Source organism: Lagenorhynchus albirostris, chromosome 16, assembly GCF_949774975.1.
Source record: "Lagenorhynchus albirostris chromosome 16, mLagAlb1.1, whole genome shotgun sequence".
In the NCBI taxonomy this organism is placed as follows: Eukaryota; Metazoa; Chordata; class Mammalia; order Artiodactyla; family Delphinidae; genus Lagenorhynchus; species Lagenorhynchus albirostris.
This window is the reverse complement of record NC_083110.1, coordinates 14,103,047-14,130,631: the sequence shown is the minus strand read 5'-3', so window position 1 is coordinate 14,130,631 and position 27,585 is coordinate 14,103,047. Positions and strand designations below refer to the sequence as shown.

General features: G+C 43.0%; 2 protein-coding genes across 10 annotated transcripts in view; one reads left to right on the top strand and one right to left on the bottom strand.

Moving 5' to 3' along the window:
• CDK1 (cyclin dependent kinase 1) overlaps window positions 1–27,585 on the bottom strand; it is a 221,929-nt gene that overhangs the window by 107,190 nt on the left and 87,154 nt on the right. Inside the window, exon 8 of one of the 3 annotated variants that reach the window (XM_060127189.1) lies at window positions 5,231–5,418. The exons of the other annotated variants lie outside the window; for them this stretch is intronic. Within the exon in view, the coding sequence (XP_059983172.1) occupies window positions 5,407–5,418 (12 nt within the window). The 3' untranslated portion in view covers window positions 5,231–5,406. Of the gene's footprint in view, window positions 1–5,230; window positions 5,419–27,585 lie in introns of those variants that run through there. 3 annotated transcript variants of the gene reach the window in all.
• RHOBTB1 (Rho related BTB domain containing 1) overlaps window positions 1–27,585 on the top strand; it is a 68,417-nt gene that overhangs the window by 36,911 nt on the left and 3,921 nt on the right. For 6 of the 7 annotated variants that reach the window (XM_060127176.1, XM_060127177.1, XM_060127174.1 and 3 more), the window contains 4 exons: window positions 11,834–12,019; window positions 14,798–15,777; window positions 17,460–17,578; window positions 23,817–23,967. In XM_060127176.1, coding sequence (XP_059983159.1) covers window positions 11,834–12,019; window positions 14,798–15,777; window positions 17,460–17,578; window positions 23,817–23,967 — 1,436 coding nt within the window. The remainder of the gene's footprint in view (window positions 1–11,833; window positions 12,020–14,797; window positions 15,778–17,459; window positions 17,579–23,816; window positions 23,968–27,585) is intronic. The other variant, XM_060127180.1, reaches the window with a different exon arrangement.

The window sequence follows — 27,585 nt, the reverse complement described above, 5'->3', positions numbered from 1 at the left end:
CTCATCTTGAATGCCTGGTTGAGGCCCTTTAAAATATTCAGGACTGTGGGTGACCAGTGTTTATGTATTCGTTTGGGATTGGCTGAAGTTGTGGTTAATGGCATGGGAAAAAAGCAAGAAACAACGAACGTGCCTCAGTAAAGTATTTGAAGTAGTTCTCGTCCGTGGCACTTTCTAAACGCTTGGCCAGAACTAACATTCTGATGATGACTTCAGGATGGCAAACAGCCTGTCAGACAGGAAAACATATCAGGTGGAAGAGGGCCAGGGCCAGGATGAGGGTGAGGCACTCACCTTGGGTGTAAAATGTAAATCATCATAATTTTTAAAAGATAGGATCTGGGCTTCCCTGCTGGCGCGGTGGTTGAGAGTCCGCCTGCCGATGCAGGGGACGCGGCTTCGTGCCCCGGTCCGGGAAGATCCCACATGCCGCGGAGCGGCTGGGCCCGTGAGCCATGGCCGCTGAGCCTGCGCGTCCGGAGCCTGTGCTCCGCAACGGGAGAGGCCACCACAGTGAGAGGCCCGCGTACCGCAAAAAAAGAAAAAAAAAAAAAAGGAAAGATAGGATCACTGTTAACTGATCTTTTCTTTCTGTCTCAGGCTCAGCATGGCAAATGTTACTGGTCCTGACCTTATTTAAAATTTTGGTATTTTGCTCATCATGGATTTTTTTTTTTACCTTAATTTTGATTTTTGAAAAAATAGTGTTCATCTGGATTACTGAGGTTTTGGGCACCTCTTTAAATTTTGCACCTGAGGCCAGTGCTTCACTCTTCACCCAAGTCCTGGCCCTGAAGGTGGACTTTATAAATGGGTAACAAATCAGCAAAGGGAGGAAAGTTCCCAATGCGGGTACTTTATGGAAAAGTCATCCAAACCACACTTCTAAATGTGTGGTCCAGAGGGATCTAGGAAAACTACTGCAGCTTGTTTCCTAAAGATATTTCGTCCTGCTGTGGCATAAAGGACTAAGACTTGCCCAAGTTATAGAAAACAGTAGAAAGACATTAGAAGAGCAGCTAGTTGGACCAAGGGACAGGAGTAGTTGTTCCCTAAGAGGTTCGACTAAAACTGCTACTTCTCATAGTTGATTATGCCGAAGCTACTGGTTATCTGATGTCAGAGATCTGGGGGGAGGTGAACCGGCATGTTTTGGCCCGTACCTGGATGATCCGAAAGCAGCCAGTCCTCAGGCCACGCTTTGCTTAACGCTGTCACGGAAACATCACAATACTCTCTACTGAACCTCAGCCAGACGGGAAGAATCTCATGAATGCTGGAGAGAGCTTCTGAGTGAGGGAAACGGGGAAAAAAGAGCACGTACTGTGTGTGGATCCCTTGCTGTAAAATTCTAGAAAATGCAGCGTAATCTATACTGACAGAAAGGAGAACACTCGCTGCCTGGGAAAGAGGATGGAGGGAAGGAGGGATTACCAAGGGGACACAAGGACACTTTCAGGGTGATGGAAATATTTGTTTTACTGACTGGGATGACAGTATGGAGAGTGTATACCTATGTCAAAGCTAATCACATTGAGCACTTTCAGTATACAAAGTTTAGTGCATTTCAATTGTAGCTCAATAATTTTTTAAATAAAATATTTTTATGGGCAGTCTAAGTAGTCTATGATATGTGAGGAAATTTTCATGGCTGACAATGTATGTTTTGATTATTTATGGAACTTACACTTAGTTCTCATTGAAAATATCAATAGAAATCATTTGTATGAACTTAGGGGCGAAAAAAATAAGACGAGATCCTTAATAGCTGAACATGGGAAATGGAATGGTTCTGGCATCTCAAAGCTAATGATGGGACACTATCAAATTGTCCCCAAATCACGCTGGATCCCTTTTCCCAGAGACAGAGCCCTCAGCTGTGTGGATCGTAATTCACCCAAGTGGCCTGTGTCTTTGGCTGTGGTCCTGTTTGTATCTTTTTCTGAGAAGCTATATTTGAGCAGGTACCCCGTGATAACTGAATGAAGGACACCACATTCCTGAAAGTTTTCCATTTCTCCATCAAATAGTAACAAGTTTCTCTTTCGTAGTTGGTCCTTTCTGGAGCTAGAGAATGGTGCGAGACCAAGAGAAAAAGGAGGGAAGCATAGTAAGCCACACCACCCCAAACCTCCCCCTTTTTTGCCAAATTTTTGAATTTATAAATTGGGGGGGGAATGCCTTGTTTGAGTGAGTATTCTTAAACAGAATTACATGTAGTAACACTAATGTTTTTCCAACTATAGTTTGTTTCTCCTCCGGGTATCATTTCCAAGGTCTTTACAAGAATCATTTTAAAAAATAATTATATACTTATGGTACTCCATTTACCCATAGATGAGGGCATTAACTAAAACAGTTGAAAGTGGATTATTACTGCCTTGTGCTAATCCAAAACAAAAATATGTTAGACTAAATGCATACAAGTAATTAAAACTTCTTAATGTACTGGAAATTTATGGATTCTGTACTAAAGTACTCAAGCATAGGATTGCAGTCATGCCAAATCATCCGGCACAGAGAAAATATGTCTGTGCCGTGCTCTGTGCCATCCCCAGCCTGCTGTCCTCCACTGTCCTTCCTGCTCTGAACTGGTACATCTTGTACTGTAACCAGAAGACACAATATCAGAAGAGCTGGGATCCCTGTGCGCAACCCAGCCCTGTTCCCGGGATGAAATTGTCCTTGGGAAGCAGCAGTGCCAAATGAGACAGGAACAGGGCTTGGTTGATGACTGGGGTCAGTCATGTTCCGAGACCTGGAAGGATGCTGGCTGCTGCCCAAACACTGGTCACATGACTGGGAAAGACAGTCCGTTATGGTTGAGCCCAGAAAAGCATTTGTGGACCCAAAAGATGCCGCAGACATATGAATAATGTGGCCACTGAGATGGGTAAGGAGAATAAGGAACATATATACTGTTCAATGCATTAACATCGTGTGTTCTGCCTTCTTTTTACCTTTTTGTCGTTACTACTTAATAACTGCAAGCTTGACAAGTTGGGTCAAATACAGCTAAGTTTGTTTGACTTTTTATCCTTGGACAAAGAGAAAACATCAGTTTGTGGTGTTTCTATACTGGAATCATCTGATGAAGAAATAGATATTTCAGCCCGTACAGTTTTCCCTTATAAATTAGGTGGTAAGGAGAAAGAGACAGCTGCTGGGTAATTCTGCAGTGTCCTCAGAGGATGCTTCTGTTACCATCTTTCGGCAATTCCATATCAATGAGCTAGTCAGCCAAAAGGGAAAGATCTCTTGATGAGAATGTCCTGCCATTCTTATTAGCTGCAATATACAAGATATGTCTTTGGTGACTTTTGAACCCATAATCGTATTTGTCTGACAATAATTGGTACCATATGGTTTACAGACCACTTTCACAGATATTTTTCTTAGTGAATCTTAACAATAATCGTATCAATAACTTTTAATTTTGACCATTTATTAGATTTCCAAAATTATTCCACTACTTTGTTCTCTCCCCAGAACTCCTCTGCCTCTCAGACTAGAAAATATAGTTAGAAGGACAAAGTACTGAATTACCAAAAGATAAAACAAAGAAGCAAAAATCTCTTCTAAACTTATCACCTTGGTTATCTTTCTATTTTAGTACTTTTGGGGTGGGGCGGGAGAGTTGGCATGTTTTTTAAAAAACAAGATGGTCTGTGAAATAGAGGGTGTTATGTTAAGCCTTAATTCTGTGAAACTAACCCAGAATTAATCCTGAAAGTAACCTGCCCATTTCTTTATATTTCCTTTGTTTCTGGATACAATCTAATTCCTAGAAGAGATCATTAATCCATTTTTATTCTGCCATTATGAAAGTATCCAATTAGATGGGTAAATAGATTTTTAAGATAAATCCAAATAATTTAAAGATATATTTTTAGTGGATAATCTCTGCTATATACCAGAGATATTATATAGCTATCTTTCAGCCATAATTGTCTGAAGAAATGTAATAGCTCACATATCATTTTTTCATTAAAACTTTAAGCATATCCCCTAACTGACTTATTTTAGGGCCAAATTTATTTCTTTTAGATGTTGAGTCTGCAGACATATTTGCAACTACATCCTGCAATATCTATAAGGCCATTTTATTTGATAAACAGTCACTGAGGGCTTCTTTTGTTACAAACACTGTGTTGTGCACAATGGGAGAGAAACTAGTAGGAACAGAACAAAATTCCTAAAAATGAGACTCAAAGAGTAGTGGGGAAAGACAGCAACATTTTAAAGAGTTACAATTCAGTGTTAAAGCGCTGAGCTAAAGATGTCAGTACCAGGAACAGGGAAGAAGGAATTTCTCTGAGCAAAAATTCCACCATCATTCTTGACTCCTTTTGGTCATATCTGACACCTGCTCCATCAGCAAACCCCGGTGGCTCTAGCTTCCACGCGTATAAAGAACGCAGCCACTTCTCACCACCTGCCCCACTCCCAGGCCGAAGTCACCACCATCTCCCTCTGGGTTATTATTTTTTAACTGGCCTCTCCTTCTGTCTTATCCCTCCTGACAACCCACGGCCCACCACCATTTGGTCAGTTCTCGTGATGGCAGTGGGGTGATCCTGTTAACACATAAATTAAGTCATTCTGCTCAAAAACCCCTAATCGTCTACCAGTTCACTCCGAGTAAGAGCCAGACACCCATTAGGCCCTCTGTACCTCAGCCCAGCATTGCCTCTCTGAGCTCAGCTCCTGCTGTTTTCCCCCTCGCCCTCAGGAAAACACCCCAGGAATGCTCCTGCCTCAGGACCTTTGCACTAGCCGTTCCCTCTTCCACAGTGTTCTCCCCGCAGATATCAACGTGTCAGCTCCTTCACTTCCTTCAGGTCTCTCCTGAAATGTCACCTTCTCAGTAAGGCCCTCCACGGCCACCTCATTTCGGCAGCAGCTTATGCTCCCCAATATTTCTGTCCCCCTTCCCCACTATATCTCCTCCTTAGCACTTGTCACCACCTAGCATACTAAATATCTTACCTATTTTTCTTGCTTTTTGTCTCTATTCTCCAGTTGAATATAAGCATGACGAGGGTTAGCACAATGAGAACAGTGATTTGTGTCTTTAACTTGTTAAAGACACAAATGTCTGGAAGAGCACCTGGCACATAGTAGGTTATCAGTTAATATTTCTGGGAGAAATGATTGAATGATTGCTTATTGATACTGGGTAAGTGACTTGGCAAGTCCTTGTACCTTTATTGATTCATAGAGGATTGGGGAGAAGCCTGGGTAAGAGTGGTGGGATGATCTTGCTGGTTCACCCAGTTCCGTTTCAGAAGAGTCAGGAGGTTAATTCCAGAGCCCTCCCATCTGGCCATCTAGCTGACATGTGGGCATTGTTACATGTGCAGCTGGTCTTGCTCTTAGGAGAAAACAGTGCAGGAAGGCATTTCCTCAGTCATGTAGCTTCAGGGCAAGCCGAAGAGAAATGGGAATGAGGTGGAGTTTAGGCAGAGAATTTATTACCACAATTTCACTTTCTCCTGTCAAGGAAGCCTTCTCTGTATCAGTGTTTCCTGCTTTCATTGATCAGGAGTTAAATGAGATTGCTTAAGCTATTTCTTTTAATTAATTACTTGTGCTCCACCCAATTTCACATGCACTCCACTTTTTCTGATGATTGTGTGAGGTGTAAGAATACAGACAGTCTCTGACTTATAATAGTCCTATTTACAATTTTTCTACTTTACGATGGTGCAAAAGCGATACACATTCAGTAGCAAACATACTTTGAATTTTGATCTTTTCCCAGGCTAGCGAAATGTGGTACTATACGCTCTCATGCTGCTGCGCATTGGCAGGGAGCCACGCAGTCACCAGGGTAAACAACTGATACATTTACAACCACTCTGTACCCAGACAGCCATTCTGCACATTCAGTACAGTATCCTATAAGCTACATGAGATATGCAATACTTGATTATAAAATAGGCTTTTTGTTAGATGTTGCCCAACTGTATGCTAATGTAAGTGTTCTTTCTGAGCACATTTAGGGTAGGCGAGACTAAGCTGTGATGTTTGGTAAGTTAAGTATATTAAATGCATTTTTGATTTATGATATTTTCAATTTAGATGGGTTTATCAGGACATAACCCCACTATAAGTCAGAGAAGATTTGTACACTAAAGGGAGCATAGATAGAAAAATGGGATATCAAGTTAAAAAGAAGCTGGTTTCCAAAAGATGATAACCCACAGCTTTCTATATGGTCAGGCCATTGCCTTCTGGGATATTTGCACTATGATGGCAGAACCAACCATTTTTAAGACTTGCGTATTATCTATTTTAGGATCTGGTGGCATTGGTGGGATGTTGACATGGCTTCCCTGTACTTGAGAGTGCGCATTGCTTGGTCCCATTTTTGGAGGGTGGGGGAAGTCTGGTTTAAAATGTTGCTTCCTACTAAACATGCAGTTACGGGCTTGGAAGAAATAGCTACGCATGCTAATCACTCCCCAATCTGGATATATTTCAGGGTGTTTTCACAGTTTTCCCCACATAACATCTGTACTTAAGAAGCCTCACTGCTATTGGTAAAGTATTGACTTGATTTCTCTGCTCACATCCAGGGCACTGCATGGTACTGCCCTGCTCTCCCTAGATCCCCTGCCAGGCACTCCCCTACAGGCCTCTCCATTCTCCATGAGTGTGAGCTCACACAGCCATTCATCTCCAGGTGGTATGTTCACCATCACTGACAACTCCCTCCGCATCTCATACACACCGGGCTGCTCCCCTACTAAAATTTTCCAAAGCCACGTGTTACACATTCCTTTTCTCTGCCATGCTCCCAGCTGTTTTGTGCTGTTTTGATCTGTCTGTCTGCACAGCGCTGTCAGATTTTATGCATGAAAGGTGTATTGCTGACATGAATGGTTTTGAAAACGTTTCCGTAGAGGCTACCTCGGTTATCAGTGGGGAGAAGGAGGTCAGGGACTCCTACTTGAGTCTTTGCCAGAAGAGGACTTGTGGACATTGACAAAGAAACCCATTGAAATGTGATCATGATGTCTACCGATATATAAAGGATATGGTAGTCTCTACTAAAGAAATAATAATAGGCAGTGGTGACATAGAAAGGCTTAAAAGTATATGTTAAAAAGGAGATACTTCCAAGCAAGACTCAGGTGAATAGAATTGGTAGCTTACTCTTGGTTACCAGGTATTCATCAGCAGGAGACCCAAGCAAAACTGCCGCACCAGAGAAGGGCCCTCGGATGCCCTGCTCACAGCTATCCGGAGGACTGCACGGAATCCACTGTCCTTCATGCTGCCCGTGTTGGCCTGGTCTTACTTAGATAAAGGATAATTTAGCAATTATGTTTTTCACCTAAGCAGATAAGAAAACCCAAGGCCCATGGCTCCTTAGCTGGACAGTGATGGCAAAGTAGAAAAGGGAAGAAAAGGGAAGAGAAACTAAAAAGATGGAAAGCACTTTTGTGATAGGAAAGAACATAGAAAATTTATTCCTCACAGCAAATTTTTGATAATGATTATCTACCTTTTTTTTTTTAATTTTATTTTTATTTTTTGCCATACGCGGGCCTCTCACTGTTGTGGCCTCTCCCGTTGCGGAGCACAGGCTCCGGACGCGCAGGCTCAGCGGCCATGGCTCACGGGCCCAGCCGCTCCGCGGCATGTGGGATCCTCCCGGACCGGGACACGAACCCGTGTCCCCTGCATCGGCAGGCGGACTCCCAACCACTGCGCCACCAGGGAAGCCCTATCTACCCTTTTTAATCACTTCTTCAAAGGATAAACTTAGCTTCTGTTTGCTTCCCTGATCTTTTTCCACCAAGTTTGCTAATTTGACTGTAGATATTATAAAGACAGGCCATGAAAATATGTGGCATTTAATGTTTAAAGTCTAGCTTGAAAACGAAAAAAAAATGTATATATACACATATTATTACCTTAAAAGGAAAATCCGCCATGTATTTAATTTCAATCTATTCTTTAAAGACTTCACATAAAAAAATTTCACTCTACGCCCATAGCCATATATAATAAAGAGTGTAATGAATAAAGTACACTTTTTAAAAAGTCTATCCCGGGCCAAGGTATGTGGGTATGATGCACTATTTTCAGATTTTGTTTTCTTTAATCCTCCAACAAAGATTGGTCCCAACTTTGCATGCACGCCTTATGTTATCCAAATATCTCTGCCAATCTTTCACATGCTATCTTTGGCCAGTGTTCTCCTTGAAAGATAGCTGAAAAAAATATGCTTTTCTGTTTGTTTAACATCTGAAGAAGAACTGCTACAACTGAGGTTGGCTTTATCAGCTCAAGCGTTTCGGGGATGACTAGGTCTCTCTCTGGTCCCACCCCTCCATGAAACTAGAGATCCGCAATTGTTTCAACACATAGATTTACTTTGGCTTGTTTTTCACTTGTCTAATCAAAACATTATTTCATGGGCATTATTTGATGCGTCAGTACCCTAGTGAAACTTTTATATTGATATTTTCCCCTTAGAAACAATAAATCACATTTTTCTCCAAAAAATAAACATTCATAGGCCAGCAACACTCTAAAATCCTTTGTAATCCTGGCTTTCTTTAATACAGCCACTTAGCCCGGTCCAAAAAAATCCAAACCTTTCCTACCCTTCTCAGTATTCAAGTTCTGGAGTTTAGAGTTTTGTCTCCTATGTGCTTTGCCTCTGCTTTCTCGAATTCTCGTGCTTTCTACTCCAAATGGCTGTAGGACTCCACTTAAATCCCATCAGATTCTTTTTACAGCTGAAATAGGAACCCTGAGGTCATTTTTAGGCCAACTCTGCTGCCTAATCTGTGAGAATGTCCTCATCACACCTCCCCCTCCCAATTATTTTTAAACTCAACTCTTCAAAGTAAAAAAGTGTAACAGAGCCCAGAGAAGCAGAAATGCTAGAACTTGCCTTTTTCTTTTTATCTTTCGCAGGAATGGCATTTTTAAACACCAGCTTGTGTCAGACATTGAACAGTCTCCACCCAGGAATGAATGTTTTGATTAAAAGTTATTTAGTATCTCTAGCTCCTTGGAATTCTGCCTAAAGCTGGAGGTATTCTTAGCTGCAGGTCTTGTGCCTCTTTGACCAGATAGAAAAATGGCTCAAAATCTAGAGGGAATAAATGGCATTCTCAAACTAGCTACTTGATTATATAGGTGTTTATATCATAGAGGATCCTGATGTGTTGAGAATTAGGAATTAGAAAAGAATGCTGGGATGCGAAGGAATATGTCAAAGCAGCGTCTTTCTATAGCTCTGTCCCTGTGGCCATTGATTCTCAGGCTTTTGCTTAAAATCAGGTTTAGAACACTACATTCGTATGGCAGGCCTCTGTACATAATGTTTCTTAACTTGAATTTGTATTTAAATCAACAAGGGTTAAAGACATTTAAGCAGGTTGGTAGATAAAATTTGATCTAATTTTTAAACTACTTTTAATGTAAAATCATGGGGACAGATTCCCATAGCATCTAAACATGCATTTCAAAAAAGGAAAAAGAATAACTTTATTCCAAGGATGCAAATAGAATTTTGACTCAAGTTATTTTCGCTTCAGAGGTAGCGTTGCTCTCAGTACAGCCTCTTCTCTTTAACTATCATCCTTTTGAGGCAAAATATTTACAGAGCATTGAATTATTTTTCTGGCTTTCCAACAGCATTTCATGCACTGAGATATCGATGTGACATAGTTAGAAGTTGGGCCCTCCGGACGTGTGTTGTGCAATGGCATTGTGCTGCTATCATCAGGAGATGCCATTTTTTCCAGCCCCCAAGGTCCTGTCTTTACTTGTTTACGGGTCATCTGGATAGAAACTAGTATAGGTTCAGTGGCATGAGTGTTATCACGGTAACCTTGGCAACAGAGCTAGCTCCGATTTCAAAACCTCACATGCTGTATCATAAAACTAGATAGCAGAATTGACATTTTGCTACATGTCTGTCATATAAATTAAACTCTGAGAATGATTTTCTTTATAGCCATGTGCCTTAATATGGAAATAGAAGGCACCAATTAGAAAAAATTTTATACCTATATCAATAGGTACTGTTCCACATTTAGGTGGTGGATACGTTTTCTCAATTCCTTCCCTGTGATTTGGAACCTGAGATCCTGCCATATTATTCTCACTGTGCAGAATGCTTAGCAGCTTTATTTTACGATCAGGCTGAAGCTTACAGCAGAGCTGCATCAGATATCCTATATAAATAGGATTATGAATAATAGAAAACTCAGCTCCTAAAAAATGTAACATTCAAAGCATTCTTGACTTTACTGGATACTATCATTTATGCTGATTAGAAGTGAGGCTGTGCACAGAATATTCTGCTAACTAAATCAGAATCCCAGAGACAAGACATGCTTCCCTTTCATTTATATAGTTATGCATATTTTTACACACATTATATTTTCCAGTACCCAAGAATCTTTGATAAGATCTTTATTTCAAGGGCATTTTAAACATGCAGATTAATACACTCATCTGCTTTGAGTCCTAGGGTCCTCTTTTATAATTAGTAAATATTTTAATGTCAGGATTTTCCCCTCTACTTGTCGTGGTCTGGTGCCGTTTTTCTTGGATATAAATTTAAATACTCAACTTGTGAATTACATTTAATGTAAGCACCCTGCACTTTGCTGCATTGCAAATGATTATTTTTAGAAATTTTATGGTTGCCTGGATATATTTGTTTCTCTTCATTGATATGTAGGGAGAGAAGCTCATTAATGATTTAAAAAGATGGTGTTTTGATTCATCGACTTGATTCTTCTCATTTATAAAGAATAAAGGCAATAAATTAACATCTAATAAAATTGTGAGTTTATTTCTGAATATAGCTGCAAAATAGTCTTGAATCCTTGGTTATAACTTTTTCTATTCTTTATATTCTTCTGCCTCCATGTTTTCACAGTCATCATTCTGCACATTTGAACCTAGAAAGATGGTTTATAATTCTTATTAAAGATACCTTTTAGCAATTATCTGTCAAACACCATAATTGACAACTGTTTTGTAAAACAGTTCTTTGGCTCCTAGAATGATAAGTTATTATATAAAACATGGAAGATCCTTATGTCACAACTGACTATAAAACAATTTTCCTTTTTTCCATATATCTGCTCTGTGTCACGTATCACATTTGAGAAATCTGCTTCCAACATTTTCTCATCCATCTTATTAGCCGTCTGACTAACTCCGGCTAGTTTTATGTTAAATACTACCGTCTTGCCTTACACCTAGCAAAAAGTCGAAATTCCTGCAAGTTCAGGACTTTTCCTTTTCAGAAAAAGATAAGTGGTTGTGCTCTCTCCATGTGTGCTTAAGGGAGAAGAAGGGCAGGAATCCTTCTGTGTATTTGCCGACCCTGTACAGCAAATACCTGTTACATTTTTTTGTAATGCGTAAACTGTTTGCTTTATCTCATTGAGTCATCATCACCTTTCTGTTTACAGTGGTAAATGGTATTTTTTTTATTATTTTCTTTTATCTTGAAACTATTTCTTGTGATGAACAGAAATAGTTCAGCATGTGGTGGTTCCAGACCTGAGTCTAGTTTGGATAACCCATCCGTACTGTAAAATAACGTCATTGGAAACCCTTCTGCAGTGCAACATGGAAATGAACTCAGGCTGTGCGGGTGCTGGAATGTGGAGGCTTAATGGGCTGTTTGCATGACACCAAGATGTATTTTAATATCTGGTCTTTTTTTTTTAAACTGTGACATGATATGGCATTAGATGGATGGGGGAGGGGAGGAACCATAATGATAAAAGAGAAAATACAAGTTAAAAGGCAAAATACAGCTTCTTGTGTGATTTCCTTTTAGGTCCGACGTTGTGGTCCTCTGTTTTTCGATCGCTAATCCCAATTCCCTAAATCATGTGAAAACGATGTGGTATCAAGAAATCAAGCACTTTTGCCCTCGCACACCTGTTGTTCTAGTTGGCTGCCAGCTAGATCTCCGCTATGCTGATCTCGAGGCTGTTAATAGAGCCAGACGCCCTTTAGCAAGGTAAGCCGAGGGACTCAGTGTTGCCCTGTGCCGGCCAAATTAAAATTTAGAGGTAGCAGATGTCTCTGTAGCCTTGGGTTCTGTTCTTCAGTGGCTCTGGGGCCCCATCAGTCAGCCATATGCTTTAGGTTTGCTTGTTGAACATGAGGAAGGGGTGTGTGTCCCTGACCCCTCTCACCTCTTAGGCAGGAGCCCATTTTTGTAAAATGGTTGACCAGCGACTGAAGTGAGTTCTCTAATTATGATACGGAGTGTATAAAAGTGCTTTGAACTTTGTAAAGTAGTAAACAAACTGTTAGCTACTCATAATAATGTCTTTCTGGAAATTATATTATAGTAAAGTTGACTGACGTTCAGAGCCATCAGCCATAATTCTTGCCCCCAGGAACATCAGGTTCATGCAAACACATATATCCAGGTGTTTGTTTTGTTTTGTTTTGTTTTGTTTTGCGGTACGCGGGCCTCTCACTGCTGTGGCCTCTCCCGTTGCGGAGCACAGGCTCCGGACGCGCAGGCTCAGTGGCCATGGCTCACGGGCCCAGCCGCTCCGCGACATGTGGGATCTTCCTGGACTGGGGCACGAACCCGTGTCCCCTGCATCGGCAGGCGGACTCTCAACCACTGCGCCACCAGGGAAGCCCTATCCAGGTGTTTTTAATCTTCTCATTTTCCTCCATCCAACCTCTGAGAGTATTTCATTCCCAAGTTGGCAGTGTCAAGTTTTAAAAAATTATATACACCTATGGTTGCAAAACTGCTTTTCAAATGGCTCTAGTGGTGATATGTTTAGAGCGTCACACGTTTAAAATACAACTTGAAGGAGAGTTTGTTTCAGTCTGTATAAAATGTGGATACCAATCTTGGTGGCGGGGGCATGGAATAAGAGTTTTTCCAAAAGCTGTGCTCCTTCAATATTCTCTTTTAAAAAATAATTTTATACGTTTTATGCTTAACTCCATTTTTTGCTGGTGAGCATAGCTTTCCCCAAAATGTTGATATTAATACCTTCCTTCCAGGCAGGTACTTGCCTTAATAGGGTTGTTAGAAAATTTTATACAGATACAAGTTTTTATGCTCTCACAGCAAAAGCAAATGGTACTTTGTTGAGATAATTTCTGATGTTCTAGGTATGTCTTGGATGAGTGTTCTGAAAACAATTCATGTTCCTTCTATTCTTAAATGCAGGGACTAGGAATTGAATATCGTAAGCCACGTAGAGGGAAAGAGGACTCTGGGCAAATGAGAGATGAGCCCCTGGCCCCGGAACTTTCTGTTTCAAAGGTTAGGATAGTCGGGCCTCACACCGTGGATGTGCGGAGGCCTGGAGGAGAGTTACAGAGCTCCAGGGGACAGTCCTTTCCATAGACAGTTCTGAGATTTGATGAAGGAGGTGGCATCTGAGCTAAGCCTTAAAGAGATTCATCAGTTTGTGATGAAGTTAACCCTTCTCCCTCTCTGCACTTCCCTTCCGCCTTTACAACAAGCTGCAGTTTTCCATCTAGGTCCTCAAATCCAAATTCTACCCAGTATTCTTATTGTTCCTAAGGCCGGTGCCTGTCACACACATCACCCTTGGTCTCGTAAGCCAAATATTTATTTAGGAAGATCATCTCCTAAGAGTGTGTCTGAGAACCAAGGATGTGTGTGCGAAGAGTATTGACGACAAATCCCATCTTGCCTACATTCTGGAATCCATCTGTGTCTTGACCACGGTAACGCCATAATTACAGCACTCTTCTGCCAGTACTGCTTCCAGACATTTGGCTTCCTGGGTTTTGATTAGATTGTAAACGGGCCTTGTGTGCCGGTCTAAAGGGTGCAGACTTTATTCCATGGGCTCTGTGGAACCAGAGGAAGTTTTTTTAAAGAACTGCAGCTAAGTCATACTTGTATTATGTGAGGAATTTTCGTGCAACAGTGAGCACTGTGAGAGAAAATGTGGAGAATCTGAAGAAAGATGAGTTCAGAGGCTTATGTACTAGTCCAGGCAAAAGATGATGAGGGCCTGACTGAAGGGTGTGGAAGTAAAGAGAAGCGGTGAGATATGAAATAAGGCTCACAAACCTAATAGAGGAGACTTAGTGAGCTGTCGGACATGGACCATTTAGTCTAGAACCAGGGAGTTCTAGACTCTCATTGCTTAGGAAAGGTCTCTCAGCAACTTGCAAATGTGACCTTAGGCAAACCCTTTAACCTCTCTGCCTCAGTTTCTTCAGAATGTAGAACAAATATAATAGCCATAGAGTTGCTCTGAGCCTCAAGTGAGAAAATGACTATGGATTGATTTTTAAGGTATACAGCAAAATGTAAGCATAAGGGGATAATAATGAAAATGATGCAGATGATGGTGGCAATGATGATAACAGCCAACGTGTCTCAAGCACTTACTGTGGAACAGGTACTATGCTGGGCAAATATCTCATTTAAACCTTCCAATCGTCCTTTGAGATGCAAGTACTCACTATTATTCTTCCTATTTTACAGATGGGAAAACCAAGGCTTAAAGAGGTTCAGTAACTTGTCCAGGATCACATAGCTAGCAAATGGCTGATACTTGAGTTACTGTTGTTACTACCAGAAGCACTTTTTTTTTTTTTCCTGCAGTCCTAAGTCCTTTATATCTGCAAGTCTTAAGGTTGGTAGATTTTTCAAGAGTCTGGTTAAAAGCCTGAATAGGATTTTAAATGTATAATCCATGTAGGTGCTTAGCTAGGCCCTGGTTACTATTTTCTTTCCTGAAAGAAGACTGATGCTAATTTTTAAAGTATTCTGTTTCAGGCCCATAAAGAGAGGGGATATCTTGCCCCCAGAAAAAGGCCGAGAGGTTGCAAAGGAACTGGGCATACCCTACTACGAAACAAGCGTGTTTGACCAGTTTGGAATCAAGGACGTGTTTGACAATGCAATCCGAGCCGCCCTCATTTCCCGCCGGCACCTGCAGTTCTGGAAATCCCACCTAAAGAAAGTCCAGAAACCTCTACTTCAGGTACCGTTCCTACCTCCAAAAGCCCCTCCACCGGTCATCAAAGTTCCAGAATGTCCCTCCACGGGGACGAACGAAGCCGCCTGTTTACTGGACAATCCTCTGTGCGCTGACGTCCTGTTCATCCTCCAGGACCAGGAGCAGATCTTCGCACACCGGATTTACCTCGCTACCTCCTCTTCCAAATTTTATGATCTCTTTTTAATGGAATGTGAAGAAACCCCCCATTGGAGCGAAGGAGCCTGTGAGCAAGAGAAGCAGAGCAGGGATTTCCAGGGGCAGCCCCTGAGTCTTGATCCAGACGAGGAGAGGGAGGAGGGCACCCCAAGGACACCTCAGGCCGATCAGTGGACGTCCTCAAGCCAGAACCTGTCCCAGCAGGAGACCCCGGGGCTGGAGGCCGAGGGCTCAGCGGCGGAGACACAGACCCTGTCAGGCTGGAGTAAGGGCTTCGTTGCCATGCACAAGGAGATGCAGGTCAACCCCATTTCGAAGCGGGTGGGCCCCATGACTGTGGTCAGGATGGACCCATCCGTCCAGCCAGGCCCTTTCCGGACCCTGCTCCAGTTTCTCTATACGGGGCAACTGGATGAAAAGGAAAAGGATCTGGTGGGCCTGGCTCAGATAGCAGAGGTCCTAGAGATGTTTGATTTGCGGATGATGGTGGAGAACATCATGAACAAGGAAGCCTTCATGAACCAGGAGATTACGAAAGCGTTTCACGTCCGGAAAGCCAACCGGATAAAAGAATGTCTCAGCAAGGGGACGTTCTCAGGTGAGTGGGTCCAATGGCAAAGTCATCGATACCTCTGGTTGCCTTTGATCAAACGTTAGCCAGACACGAGGAGGGGAAGGGTAACCGTCACTAGCGTACGCAAGTACTCTTCCCCCACGTACCCAAGTTCCACGTATTTTGCTTATTTCATTCTCACAGACTTGAGGGTTAAATCTGATGATCTCCGTTTTGCAGATGGGGAAACGGAGGGACAGAGAGGTTAGGTAACTGGCCCACGGTTACACAGGTAGTAAATGACTGAGCCAGGATTTGAACGCAAGCTGCCCCCTAAAGCCCCATGCTGTCACAGCGCTCCTCAAGGGTAGGTCGAGCTACCCGTGAGCCTCAGCCGTTGGTTTGATGCTCACAACTGCCCTTCAGGATTCCTTCCCTGATCAAGTCTGTTTTGACCCTTCGGCACACACCCATGACAAAAATCAGTGACCTTTGTTCCCGAGGCCATTTCGGTGACCCTCTGCATTCCCATCTGGAAAGCCTCATCTGTCTCTAATCGCTCTCCTTTCACTTCTTACCCTCCTTTACCCTGCTCATCTGTATCCTTCTTGCCCCTTCGTTGTCTTTGATAACTGTGCCGAGGGCTGCCCACAGCGCCCTTATGTAATTGCTTAAGCACCCTGGTGGCCTGTATCCAAGATGGGCGACTGGCCCATGCTTGTCCTATCTTACAGGCTTGTGCCGTTTTTGTTCTGTGATTGTCCTCTCTGTGTATGTTTCATTGTAAAACTTTGACTTCCTGACTTCTGTTTACAGGGATACTTGTATTTTTCTTTCTCTTTCATAATGCCTGTCGTAGTAATACACATGTAATAGGGGGTAGCTGAATCTGTTCATTAATTTTGAAGCTTTGCGTAATATTTACTCCAGACATTGACCGTCATGGTACAGAAGCAGTCTTGAAAGTTAATGAAATGTCACAAACCCACAGTAAAGTAAACAATAGACCTTAAGTGAAGGTGATGAAATCTCCCTTTCCCTACTACAGAGGTATATTAACCAAATACAGTGTGGGAGCTTCAATTGGATTCTGTTTAAAAAAAAAAAAAAAAAAACTATAAAATACAATTGGGGGTAATTAGAAAAATTTGAATATGAACTAGATAATGGATGATATTAGGGAATTATTCCTAATTTTCTTAAAAATAATAATGGTATGGTTATCTAGGAGAATGTTCTTATTTTTAGAAAATTCTTTATTAATAAAGTAGTTAGGAGTGAAGTATCATGCTGTTAAAAAATGTCTACATAAATGTAAAATATATAAATATATATATCGCTAAGGCAAACATGACAAAATGTTAAGCATGTGAAAAGCAAGTTGTCGTTGTACTATTCTTTCCACTGTTCTCTATGTTTGAAATTTTTCATAATAAGGCTGAAAAAATATTCCTCTCCTTTACGTTACTTTATGGTTCAGAGAATTTGTGTTGTGACCCTTTGTGTAATTTTAACTGCTTACTCTTTAATCCTCAGAGGACACGGTGAGAACTGGGTGTGCCCAAGGCGGGGGGTCGGGGGGTGCCGGGGAGGTTGGGGAGGGGTGGACACAACATCAGTGCTTAAAGGTATGGAGGAGAGAAGACGAGAGATGTAGGCTGAGGCGCGTGGGTGGAAGTTTCTCGGGGAGGTTGGCTCACACTTGTGCTTCCTCCATCCTTGGGCAGATGTGACATTTAAGTTGGACGATGGAGCCATCAGTGCCCACAAACCGCTGCTGATCTGCAGCTGCAAGTGGATGGCTGCCATGTTCGGGGGGTCGTTCGTCGAAAGCGCCAACAGTGAGGTAGGTGCCTTCCGAAAAGCCCAAGCGGCATGTTTATGAACGTGCATGTGTATTTATGTTAGGAAGTGTTTAACTGGCCAGAGGACTTCGATTCTTTAACTGCTAACTTGGAATAGGTTTGTTTGTTTCCCTGCAGTGGAAGACTGGAGTCCTAACCACTGGACCGCCAGGGAAATCCGGAATCGTTTTTTAGGCAGTGCTTCAGTGTCAGGTCACCGTCGTCTTTTTTCTTTTTGTTTTTTTTTTTTTTTGCGGTACGCGGGCCTTTCACCCTGTGGCCTCTCCCGTTGCGGAGCACAGGCTCCGGACGCGCAGGCTCAGCGGCCATGGCTCACGGGCCCAGCCGCTCCGCGGCATGTGGGATCTTCCCGGACCGGGGCACGAAGCCGCGTCCCCTGCATCGGCAGGCGGACTCTCAACCACTGCGCCACCAGGGAAACCCCTTCACTGTCTTCCTAATTCTGCCGTTATGAGGAGTTATGAGGAGCTGTTGTCTGTCGCTCACTTGTTCTGTGTGAGCCCCTATGTGCTCCTGTATCCTTCCATCCTCACAGCTCTCCTTGTCCCTGAAAACATGTTCAGCTATATTTTTTAACAAATGTCACCAGGCAGGGTACTCTCAAAATCACATCGAAGCAGGGCAGACCGTCTTCCAGAAGGTGGAGACTGAAAAGTGTCTTTAGTCACTTATGTCCTGGGCTCAGCTCTGCTAGTAACAGACGGGGGAATCTTAAAAAGCCACCTCCTCGTGCCTCGGTCTCCTTATCCGCAAGACGGGGGATGCACTAGGTCACGCTCAAGGTGCCTGGAGCTGCAACTCTCCGAGGCTGCGCCCTGATCTGTCTCAGCTCTAGGGTTTGTCAACTCTAGGGAAACAGTAATGGAGCAAAGGGTGACTCCTCTGAAAGGCCTCTTGGAGTGCTTGTTACATCTAGTAGAAGCCACTGGGTAACCTGTCAAACGCTGGCCCTGTCTCCAAAAGAGGGATATTCTTACAGCAGAGCAAGCAGTATCTTGGAGACCCTGTATCTCCACCTTTTTACGAACTGTTGGAAAAGACAGAAAAATTCCCTTCAAGCGTTTCTAACTTTAGTCTAGAGGTAGGCATTTTTTCTGTCGAGTTTTGCAGGTATTTATTAACCATCTTTTTTAAGAAAAAATAAAACATGGGGACACAAGCTTATTGTCCTAAGAGGCTTGTTATGCTTATCTCAGCATCTCTCCAAACTTTTAACAGAAATACAGAAAACAATAGCTAACTTTTCCAAGGCGGGGGGGGGGGGCTCACACCAGAAATCCGAGCACTCCCTTTGTGACCCAGGCGCCTGCATTTGCATCCCCAAGTAGGGAAACAGAATCCTAGAATCCCAAGCCAGGAGGGCCAGCTGTCACTAGGCCACCCTCCTGCTTCCAGAAAAAACTACAGCTGCTCCTAAACCGACCCCCAGCCAAAGACTGTCTGTTGGGGGAAAAGATGTTAGAATTATCCGGATGACCTCTTCTGGTGTCTGCCAGCCTTTGTAAACCAGGAGGTCCTTACCTGTAGCTAAATGAAGTCTTTCCTGGGCCATCAAAGGGGAGCATCGTTACTGAGATGACAGCAGCTGGTAGAGGCCACCCAGTGAAGAAAGGGCTTGAGGCTCAGATCCCCCAACTCCCCTACATAAAAAGCTGAGTGGCCTTGGGCAAGTGACCACCTTGCTGGGCTCCAGCCTCCCCATCTGGAAAAGGCGATCGTAAACCCGTAACGTGGTTGTGAGGTGTGACCGTTGATACTTGCAAAGCACGTCGTAAGCGCTAAATGCAAGATGACCTCAGCCCTATTTGGATGCCGGTAGCATTGATGATATTCCTTCCCTCTCACTTCCAAGAAAATTGGGGGAAGCCACCAATTCATAAAACCTCATCCGGCTGGCACGTCGCCAACTTCAGTAATCTCCTGAGATAAAGAGTCCAGAGGCTCGCTTCCCCTCTTTTTCCGGCTCTCTGAAGTGTGCGCCAAGAGTGCCGCAGATAGCCTGCTCTTCACCCAGCAGAGAGAAGTTGATCGAGGTCAGGAGCCCATTGTCCCACAAAGGGACACTGTCAGAGCTGACCTCACAAATGCTAATCCCCTTTATCCCTTCCCAGAATGGACTGTAATTGTGTCCAGATTAAAATGTGCGGGAGAGGCGACCGAAACAAAAACTCGTCAGCCGATGTGAACCACATGCGTACGCGGCGCCACAGCCTCTCCCAGGGACGACACCTGTTTAGCTTCACCCTGCCCCCCACCCCCTAAGGACCAGGTCACTCACCATTGAGAACTGCAGCTGAGCCTGATAGGGATGTAGAGATTCAACCCAGCTCAAGAGACAAAGGCCATGGAACCAAGCAACCGAAGGTCTGTGCCAGGGCACGTCGTATACGAAGAATGGCATGAGCTGTGGATACGTCCAGCCTTGCCCGCCCTTTCTCATGATTTCCAGGGTAGACTGTAATTTACATAGTTATGAACTCTAGTCACAGCTGGACCTTGGGCAAGAGTCTGACCCCCTTTAGACCTGTGTCCTCATCTCTAAAACGGGGACCGCAAGAGAACCTTTTTCAAAGGGCAGGTGAGGCACGAGGATACGCGTGTAAAGCATCAGATTTGGTGCCTAGAACATGCAAAGGCTCAAGGAGTGTCAGTGACTATTATCCTGGAGGATTCTTGTTAAATTGTTTCCATGAGGAGCTCAAGATCTTTGTCCCCCAAAAGCCTTCAGGTAGCAAGCCCCCAGTTCCCTTCCTAAACTAGCGAAGTGTAGTAGAGACGGTTATGGGGGTAAGAAGGGGCATTTGGTTAAAGGCCCAATAAATGCTTAATGGTTAATTGAGGCGCGTATTCACATGGGCCTTTTCTTCCTAGGCCACCGTTTAACTCTTTGTCTTCTGAAAATCTGACATCCTCCACAAAATCCAGCCTCTTTTTTTTTTTTTTGCATTAATAGAATTCACATGCATATCCAGAAAGGAATAAAATATGCCCACTGATGTTCCTTTAACTTTTTTTGTCATTTAATATTTAAGAAGACACTGTAATTTACTTCTGTTTTTCTCATTACTTTTAATGTAGCAGTAAGCATAATTTTCTCCCCAGAGGTACTCAGCAAGTGGTTCATTAAAAATGCATGGCCGGCTTGTAGGAAGCAATGCTCTGGATCTAGAATACTCTCTCATTCTCTATGAGACCATCTCTAATTATAAGCCTGATAGTCTGAGCTGATCTTCGCAATTAAAATTGTAAACCAACTAAACTGGAATATGGGTCGTTGTTTAGGGTAGCATCATATTCTTATATTTTTTAAAGCTACATTCAGCAGGTGGGGCACAACATTTTTAATTCCATTTCTTGTATTTGTATTATTTTTTAAAGTTCTATAAAAACGGTCGCTCTGTTGCTGTTCAGTTCATTATAAATGTTGAAATCACAGAAACAGCCTTTTACAGAGAATCAGCATTGAGGGGGGAAAAAATGCATATTCTGAAAGTGTTTTCGTTTTTTCTCATTTGCTGGTTACTTCGGAGGGTCCCTAACATTATTTGCCCCAAAGAGCCATTGCTTTAAAAAAAAAACGTTAGTGTTATATTAAGCAAGAAGGAAACAGTAGGTCATGGATGATTCCAAATGTCAGAATGCTCTGAAGACAGTGGAAGTGTTGGGCCAGGGCTGCCTGCTGGAATCCACTGTCATCTCTGGCCGCCAGAAACAACTTCTTTCCATTTAGGATGTCCATTTTGCCATGACTTAGAACACACTCTTAGCAAAAATTGCTAAAGTCATCTGGGTAACTTCAAAATCCGTCATCTCAGTGAAGAGAAGCTTTAGATGTCATCTATTCCAAACCCCTCCCATGTCACGGGTGAGGAAACTGAGGTTCAGAGAGGGTGATCTGTCAAAGGTCACAGAGCATTTTAGCAACACATCTCTGGGCCTGCCCCAGCCTCTTGCCCTGTCCTCCAAGCCGTTATTTTCAGAAACAGCAGACATCCCCATCCCTGAGAGAACAGGTGCTCACAGGAAACTCTGGGACTTTTTTATATTGATAATCACTAACACTTTAGAGCACTTAGCACTTTGTAAAACGTATATATTTTTACTATCACAATGGCCCAAATTTTAAAGTTTCACAAGTTAATTAACCTTCAGTTATCTAAAAGGTGAACTAATCCAAGCACCATTCTAGAGAAATGAAATTTTGCCATATGTCATTTGCCATATTTGCCATAAATTCATGTCTGTGTAAGATAAACGCATGTGTACATAAACATATATACACACAAATATAACCAGTGTTAGATTCACTGGAATAGCAATTACAATACAACAGCTTCTTTATTTCAAAATGATATAAGTAATAGTTTCTACTTGCCAGGTTTTATTTATTGTAGAGGTTGTGCTAGAAACTTGAAATGATCACGCTCGTCAAGTCATTGATGGTAGTAACCCATGCAGCTTATTAATAGAATCATAATTGTTTTCACTCCGTCTGAGAGGGGAGGGGGTAATTTTCTTAATATTTCTAGGAATTTTTCTGGGCCCTCTTTGATACACCTAGGGAAACTCCAACTGTCTGAAAGGATATTCCCTCTCTGAAGTGGCTGGTGTCTATGCAGGAAAATTATATAGATGGTTGCTATAACCTAAACAGTTCTGCAACCATACCACTAGAAGACTGCAATGGCCACAAGGCCCCTGTAGATTGTGGAGGCATTTTATGTGTGTGTGTGTGTGTGTGTGTGTGTGTGTGTGTGTATATATACATATATATACACACATACATACAAATATATGGAGAGAGATTAGATATATAGTATAGATGGAATCATATATAATATACAGATATAATCATATATAATTCATAAATCATATATAGATATATATTTTTCTATGCTGTATAGAGAGGTTTATTAAGTACCAGAATGAAGAAGTGTGTGACTGTTCATCCTTTTGAACTTAGAAATCTAATTCTAAAAAACTGTTAGTGAAATACGGTGCTGTAGTGTAGCTTTCTTCCTTACCATGAAGGGTTTCCAGTCCTACACAGCAGTTCTGAACATAGACTTTAGAATCATATTTCCTGGGTTCAGATATCAGCCCCAGCCTCCTAGCTCTGTGACCCTGGGCGCTGGACTTAACCTCCCTGAACCTCCGTCCCTTTATCTGTAAGATGGCAAAAATAATAGTCTCTTCCTCCTAGGGAGGATATAAGGATCAAAATAGATAATGCATGTGGAAAGCTTATTAGCACAGTACTTTGTGCTTAGGAGGCCTTCTATTAGGTTAATTCTTAGCGTCATTCCAAATAGCAAGCACTAGGGGCACCATTCTGTGTTTTGCCAGGGTACGTCTCGTGGCGTTAGAAACCTAAAGTGAAGAATACCTGCTATAACGTGTATATCCCTGTTGATCCAGGCCCGGACATTCAGAACTCTACTTCCCAGGCAGTCCCTGGCTCCCCAGCAAACTCTAGCGTGTAGGAATATGGGCAACAACTACAGGTACTCAGGAAGGAGATTAGGGGGATCCTCCAGGGAACACTTCCCCATACCCAGCCATTCCCCTAGATGTCCCAAGCACAGGTTTCTCTGGATTCTCTGCTGATACCTGATAATGTTCCAGTAGTTCTATGTCTGTGTCACAGGAAAAATAAAGTGTGTGTGTCATGCTAACATATACTTTTCAATTTTTTTTTTATTGACATAGAGTTGATTCCATGCTCGCATTTAGTGAAAGAAGGTTGGAATCAAGCCAGTCACTGTGGCAACTAGGGTGGCTGTTCATCCTTTGTTTTGACATCTTAGAGAGCTGGGCTCTGTCATGTGTCAGCAACAGTGCAGTTTGCAGCTCCCCCCAACACCTGTCATGTTGCTAGGAGATTTCTTTCCCCACAATCGAGTATTATAAGGTACTTGGCAAGGAGGGCCTATAATGTCATACATTTACAGCCCATTGGTCTGATTTATAAGCGCAAACAGCCATTTAAAAATTCCAAATCAGGCTATGTCAGGCAGCCCCACTTTTTTGTCATCTACAAATCAAACGGTTATGTTTCAAGCCATAAATAGTAAATGACTTCTCTGCACAGCCTCAGAGCAAGGTGTCCCAGACTCACTAACAGTGAATCACACAGTGGGGATATTTACAAGCAGTAGAGCCTGAAAACGTGCCCACTGCTTTCTTCAGCAGAACTTACCTTTTCAAATCACATTTCAGGTATATCTCCCGAACATAAACAAGATGTCAATGCAGGCGGTACTGGATTATCTTTATACCAAGCAGTTGTCACCTAACTTGGACCTGGACCCACTGGAACTAATTGCTTTGGCAAACAGATTTTGCCTGCCACACTTGGTCGCGCTTGCAGGTAAGGCTGATGACTCAGGGCCATGCGGTGTCTGACTGTCATATTTATCAAAATCGCATTTAAGCAAAAATAAGATTTCCAGGGAATAAAAATTTATTTTTTATCACCCAATATAGGACTGTCTGGTACAGGGTGATATGAACGGATCAAATGTATCAGACAGCCCAGTTCAATTCAGCAACTATTTTTTCAGCACCTACTTTGTAGTAGGTCCTGCTGATGCACATTTAAAGCTGAGTAATGCATGGCCCCTGCCCCTGAGGCCCGTGCTCTATGCCCTCTGCCTCATTTGTGGGTGGACCACAGAATTGGAAATAAAGCTGTTGTGTCCATTTATCCCCATAATATGTGTTCAGTCACAGCGTCTAAGAAAGAGGCAGGGGACTTCCCCGGTGGTTAAAAATCTGCCTGCCAGTGCAGGGGACACGGGTTCGATCCCTGGTCTGGGAAGATCCCACATGCCACGGCGCAACTAAGCCTGAGTGCCGCAACTACTGAGCCTGCATGCTGCACCTACTGAAGCCCACACGCCTAGAGCCCGTGCTCCGCAACAAGAGAAGCCACCACAGTGAGAAACCCACGCACTGCAACGAAGAGTAGCCCCTGCTCGCCTCAACTAGAGAAAGCCCGCGCGCAGCAACGAAGACACAACGCAGCCACGAAAAAAAAAAGAAAGAAAGCGGCAGTAGGAGGCAGTGGGTAAGAACATAGGCTACAGATCCAGACTGCCTGGGTTCAAATCCTGGCTCCACTATTTACTGGCTGGCTGATTTCCTACTTGATTTAACTGCTCTGGGTCTCAGCTTTCTCTCTCTTTAAAATGGGGATCATAATATTCTACTACAGAGTTATGAAGATTAAATGAGTTAAGAGATTATATATATATAAAGAGAGAGAGAGGCCTTAGGAACAGTGTCTGGCACCTAGTAAGCGTTATGTAAGTGGTTTTCTTAAAGCTATTTTAGAAAATGTTCTGACATTGTCAAGACCATTTTGGGAAAAAGGGAGACTTGCTTTAACTTCACAGAATCGTAGGTATCATTTCTAGACTTGCTCAGTTGGTGAGCCAAAGCAGGTCAAAATAAGATACACGCTTTCGAATATTGTTTTTCTTGAATTTAAACCTTGTGCTTCATTCACCAAAGGTTTCGATTAGCAATAAGGGTGTTTATTGCTACGTTTAGTTGACTCCTGTTAACCGTGAAAGCAGAATGGTGCCTGTTTTGCTCACTGGCTTATCCCCTGCACACAGAAAAGTGCCTGAGCATATGAGGTTCTCAGTAAAGATTTGTTGAATCATTAAATGAAAATGAATGTATGAACAAACCAACCAGTCATATCTGCCCTTGACTTTCTGCCAGTGTCTCTAGAGAAAAGATTTACTTCTCTGTATTCCAGGTTTCTACTACACTCAACCAACTGGAGATCAAAGTTTTCTCCTTACCTCCCTTCTTCACCAGTTGGATAACAAGAGATGGTTGAAGTATTGCTATTCATTTTTTTAAACGGTTTTTAACCAATATACCTGAAGTCATAGATTCAAATGAGTATTGCTGCTTTTTAAATACTAACTCTAGGAGGCTGCAATTCTTTTTTTCAGAAGTAAGAGTCCCAAGCCATTTGACTATCCAGTTTTTACAAGTATTTGTCCTTTGAAAACAAATTGAATTTTTTTAAATAGTCAAAAGTAATTTGGAGGCAAATCTGTTGAACAAGGTTTGCAATCAGTCTTGAAGTAGTGCCATTTTTGCTTAAATATTAAGTGTGGTGATGAAAATATGGGACTGATTTCTCCATGGAAGAAACTGACCCAAAGAAACCTTCTTGTGTGAACTATAGACTTCTATGTATGTTTACTTTTCTTATTAAATGCTATTACTAACTATTATGATTATTTAGTAAATAGCTTCCTAAGGTGATTCCTTTAATCCTTTATATAGTGTTTGGTGTGTAGTATAGAGTGTTTAGACCATAGTGTTTAAAAGTCGGTTTCTGGGGTGAAAATGCCTTGCAAGGCAAAGTGTTAAATGAATATCAAGAAATATTGCAGTTCCCTAAAATTTAAAACCCAGTGACTGGACTTCCCTGGTGGCGCAGTGGTTAAGAATCTGCCTGCCAGTGCAGGAGACATGGGTTTGAGCCCTGGTCCGGGCAGATCCCACATGCTGCGGAGCAACTAAGCCCGTGTGCCACAACTGCTGAGGCCACGTGCCACAACTACTGATGCCCACGTGCCACAACTACTGAGCCCACGTGCCACAACTACTGAAGCCCATGTGCCACAACTACTGAGGCCGCGTGCCACAACTACTGAAGCCCGTGCGCCTAGAGCCCCTGCTCCAGAACAGGAGAAGCCACCGCAGTGAGAAGCCTGCTCGCCGCAACTAGAGAAAGCCCATGCGCAGCAATGAAGACCCAATGCAGCCAAAAATAAATAAATTTATTTTAAAAAAAAAACCAAAAAACCCAGTGACTCCTCTGGGAGATTTAGTTCCAAATAGTTCTTTGTTTGTCAATCGAGCTGAGGAAGCTTGTGTCAAAGAAACCATCCCAATCTTGATACCCTGTTGACCAGATGGGGGCGTACTGACTAACAAGTAAGTATGTATCGATAGAACCAGAGCAGAAAGTAAGCATGATTTGGACCATATACTAGAAGAATAGATGCAGTGCTAGAGATGAAAAAAGAATACATCAGCATCAAGGAGCCAGAAATGCCGGGCCAAGACTGTACCCACACGTCAGTGCCAGAGGAGGGCAACAGCCTAACAGAGGCAAGACACAGCTCAGTCTCCGAACCACAGTTTGAATTCATCTTAGAAGCCTGGAACACAGCTTCAAAGCAAAAATGGCTCTCCCATCTAGACTTGTCTGACTTCTGGCTGAAGCTCCCCCTCCAGCCTTTGGAATCTGAGAGGTTGAACATGTCCCTTGTCTGCTGCTGCTGAGACACACGTACACATTCACAATTTTAATTCCCCATTTGGACTCATTCCGGTTACTCAGTCTCTCCACGGTCAGAGAGTACTGAGAATTGGAGGGATGTGAATGGGGAAACTGTCAAGCAGGAAGATATGACGGAGTCTAGAGGATTCTAGGTCTTCCCTGGTGGCGCAGTGGTTGAGAGTCCGCCTGCCGATGCAGGGGACATGGGTTCGTGCCCCGGTCTGGGAAGATCCCACATGCCGCGGAGCGGCTGGGCCCGTGGGCCATGGCCGCTGAGCCTGCGCGTCCGGAGCCTGTGCTCCGCAACGGGAGAGGCCACGACAGTGAGAGGCCCGCGTACCGCAAAAAAAAAAAAAAAAAAAAAAAAATAGAGGATTCTAGGCAGGTACTGGCCTGTCCAGAGCACGCTCCAACAGAACTATGTGCAGTGATGGAAACTTCCTGTGTCCGCATTGGCCGATACACATGAAATGCGGCTTGCGTGGCTGAGGACCTGAAGTTTTTACTTGGTTTACTTTTAATTATTAATTTAAGTTTAATAGTTTCAGGTGGCCAGTAGTTACCATATTGGACAGAGAAGGTCTGGAGGACTCTAGAGATTTCAGAAGGCGAACAAGTATCCCCGGAGTCGCTGGTGCACTGGCCGGAGACCAGGACTCCCTGTGCTGAAAG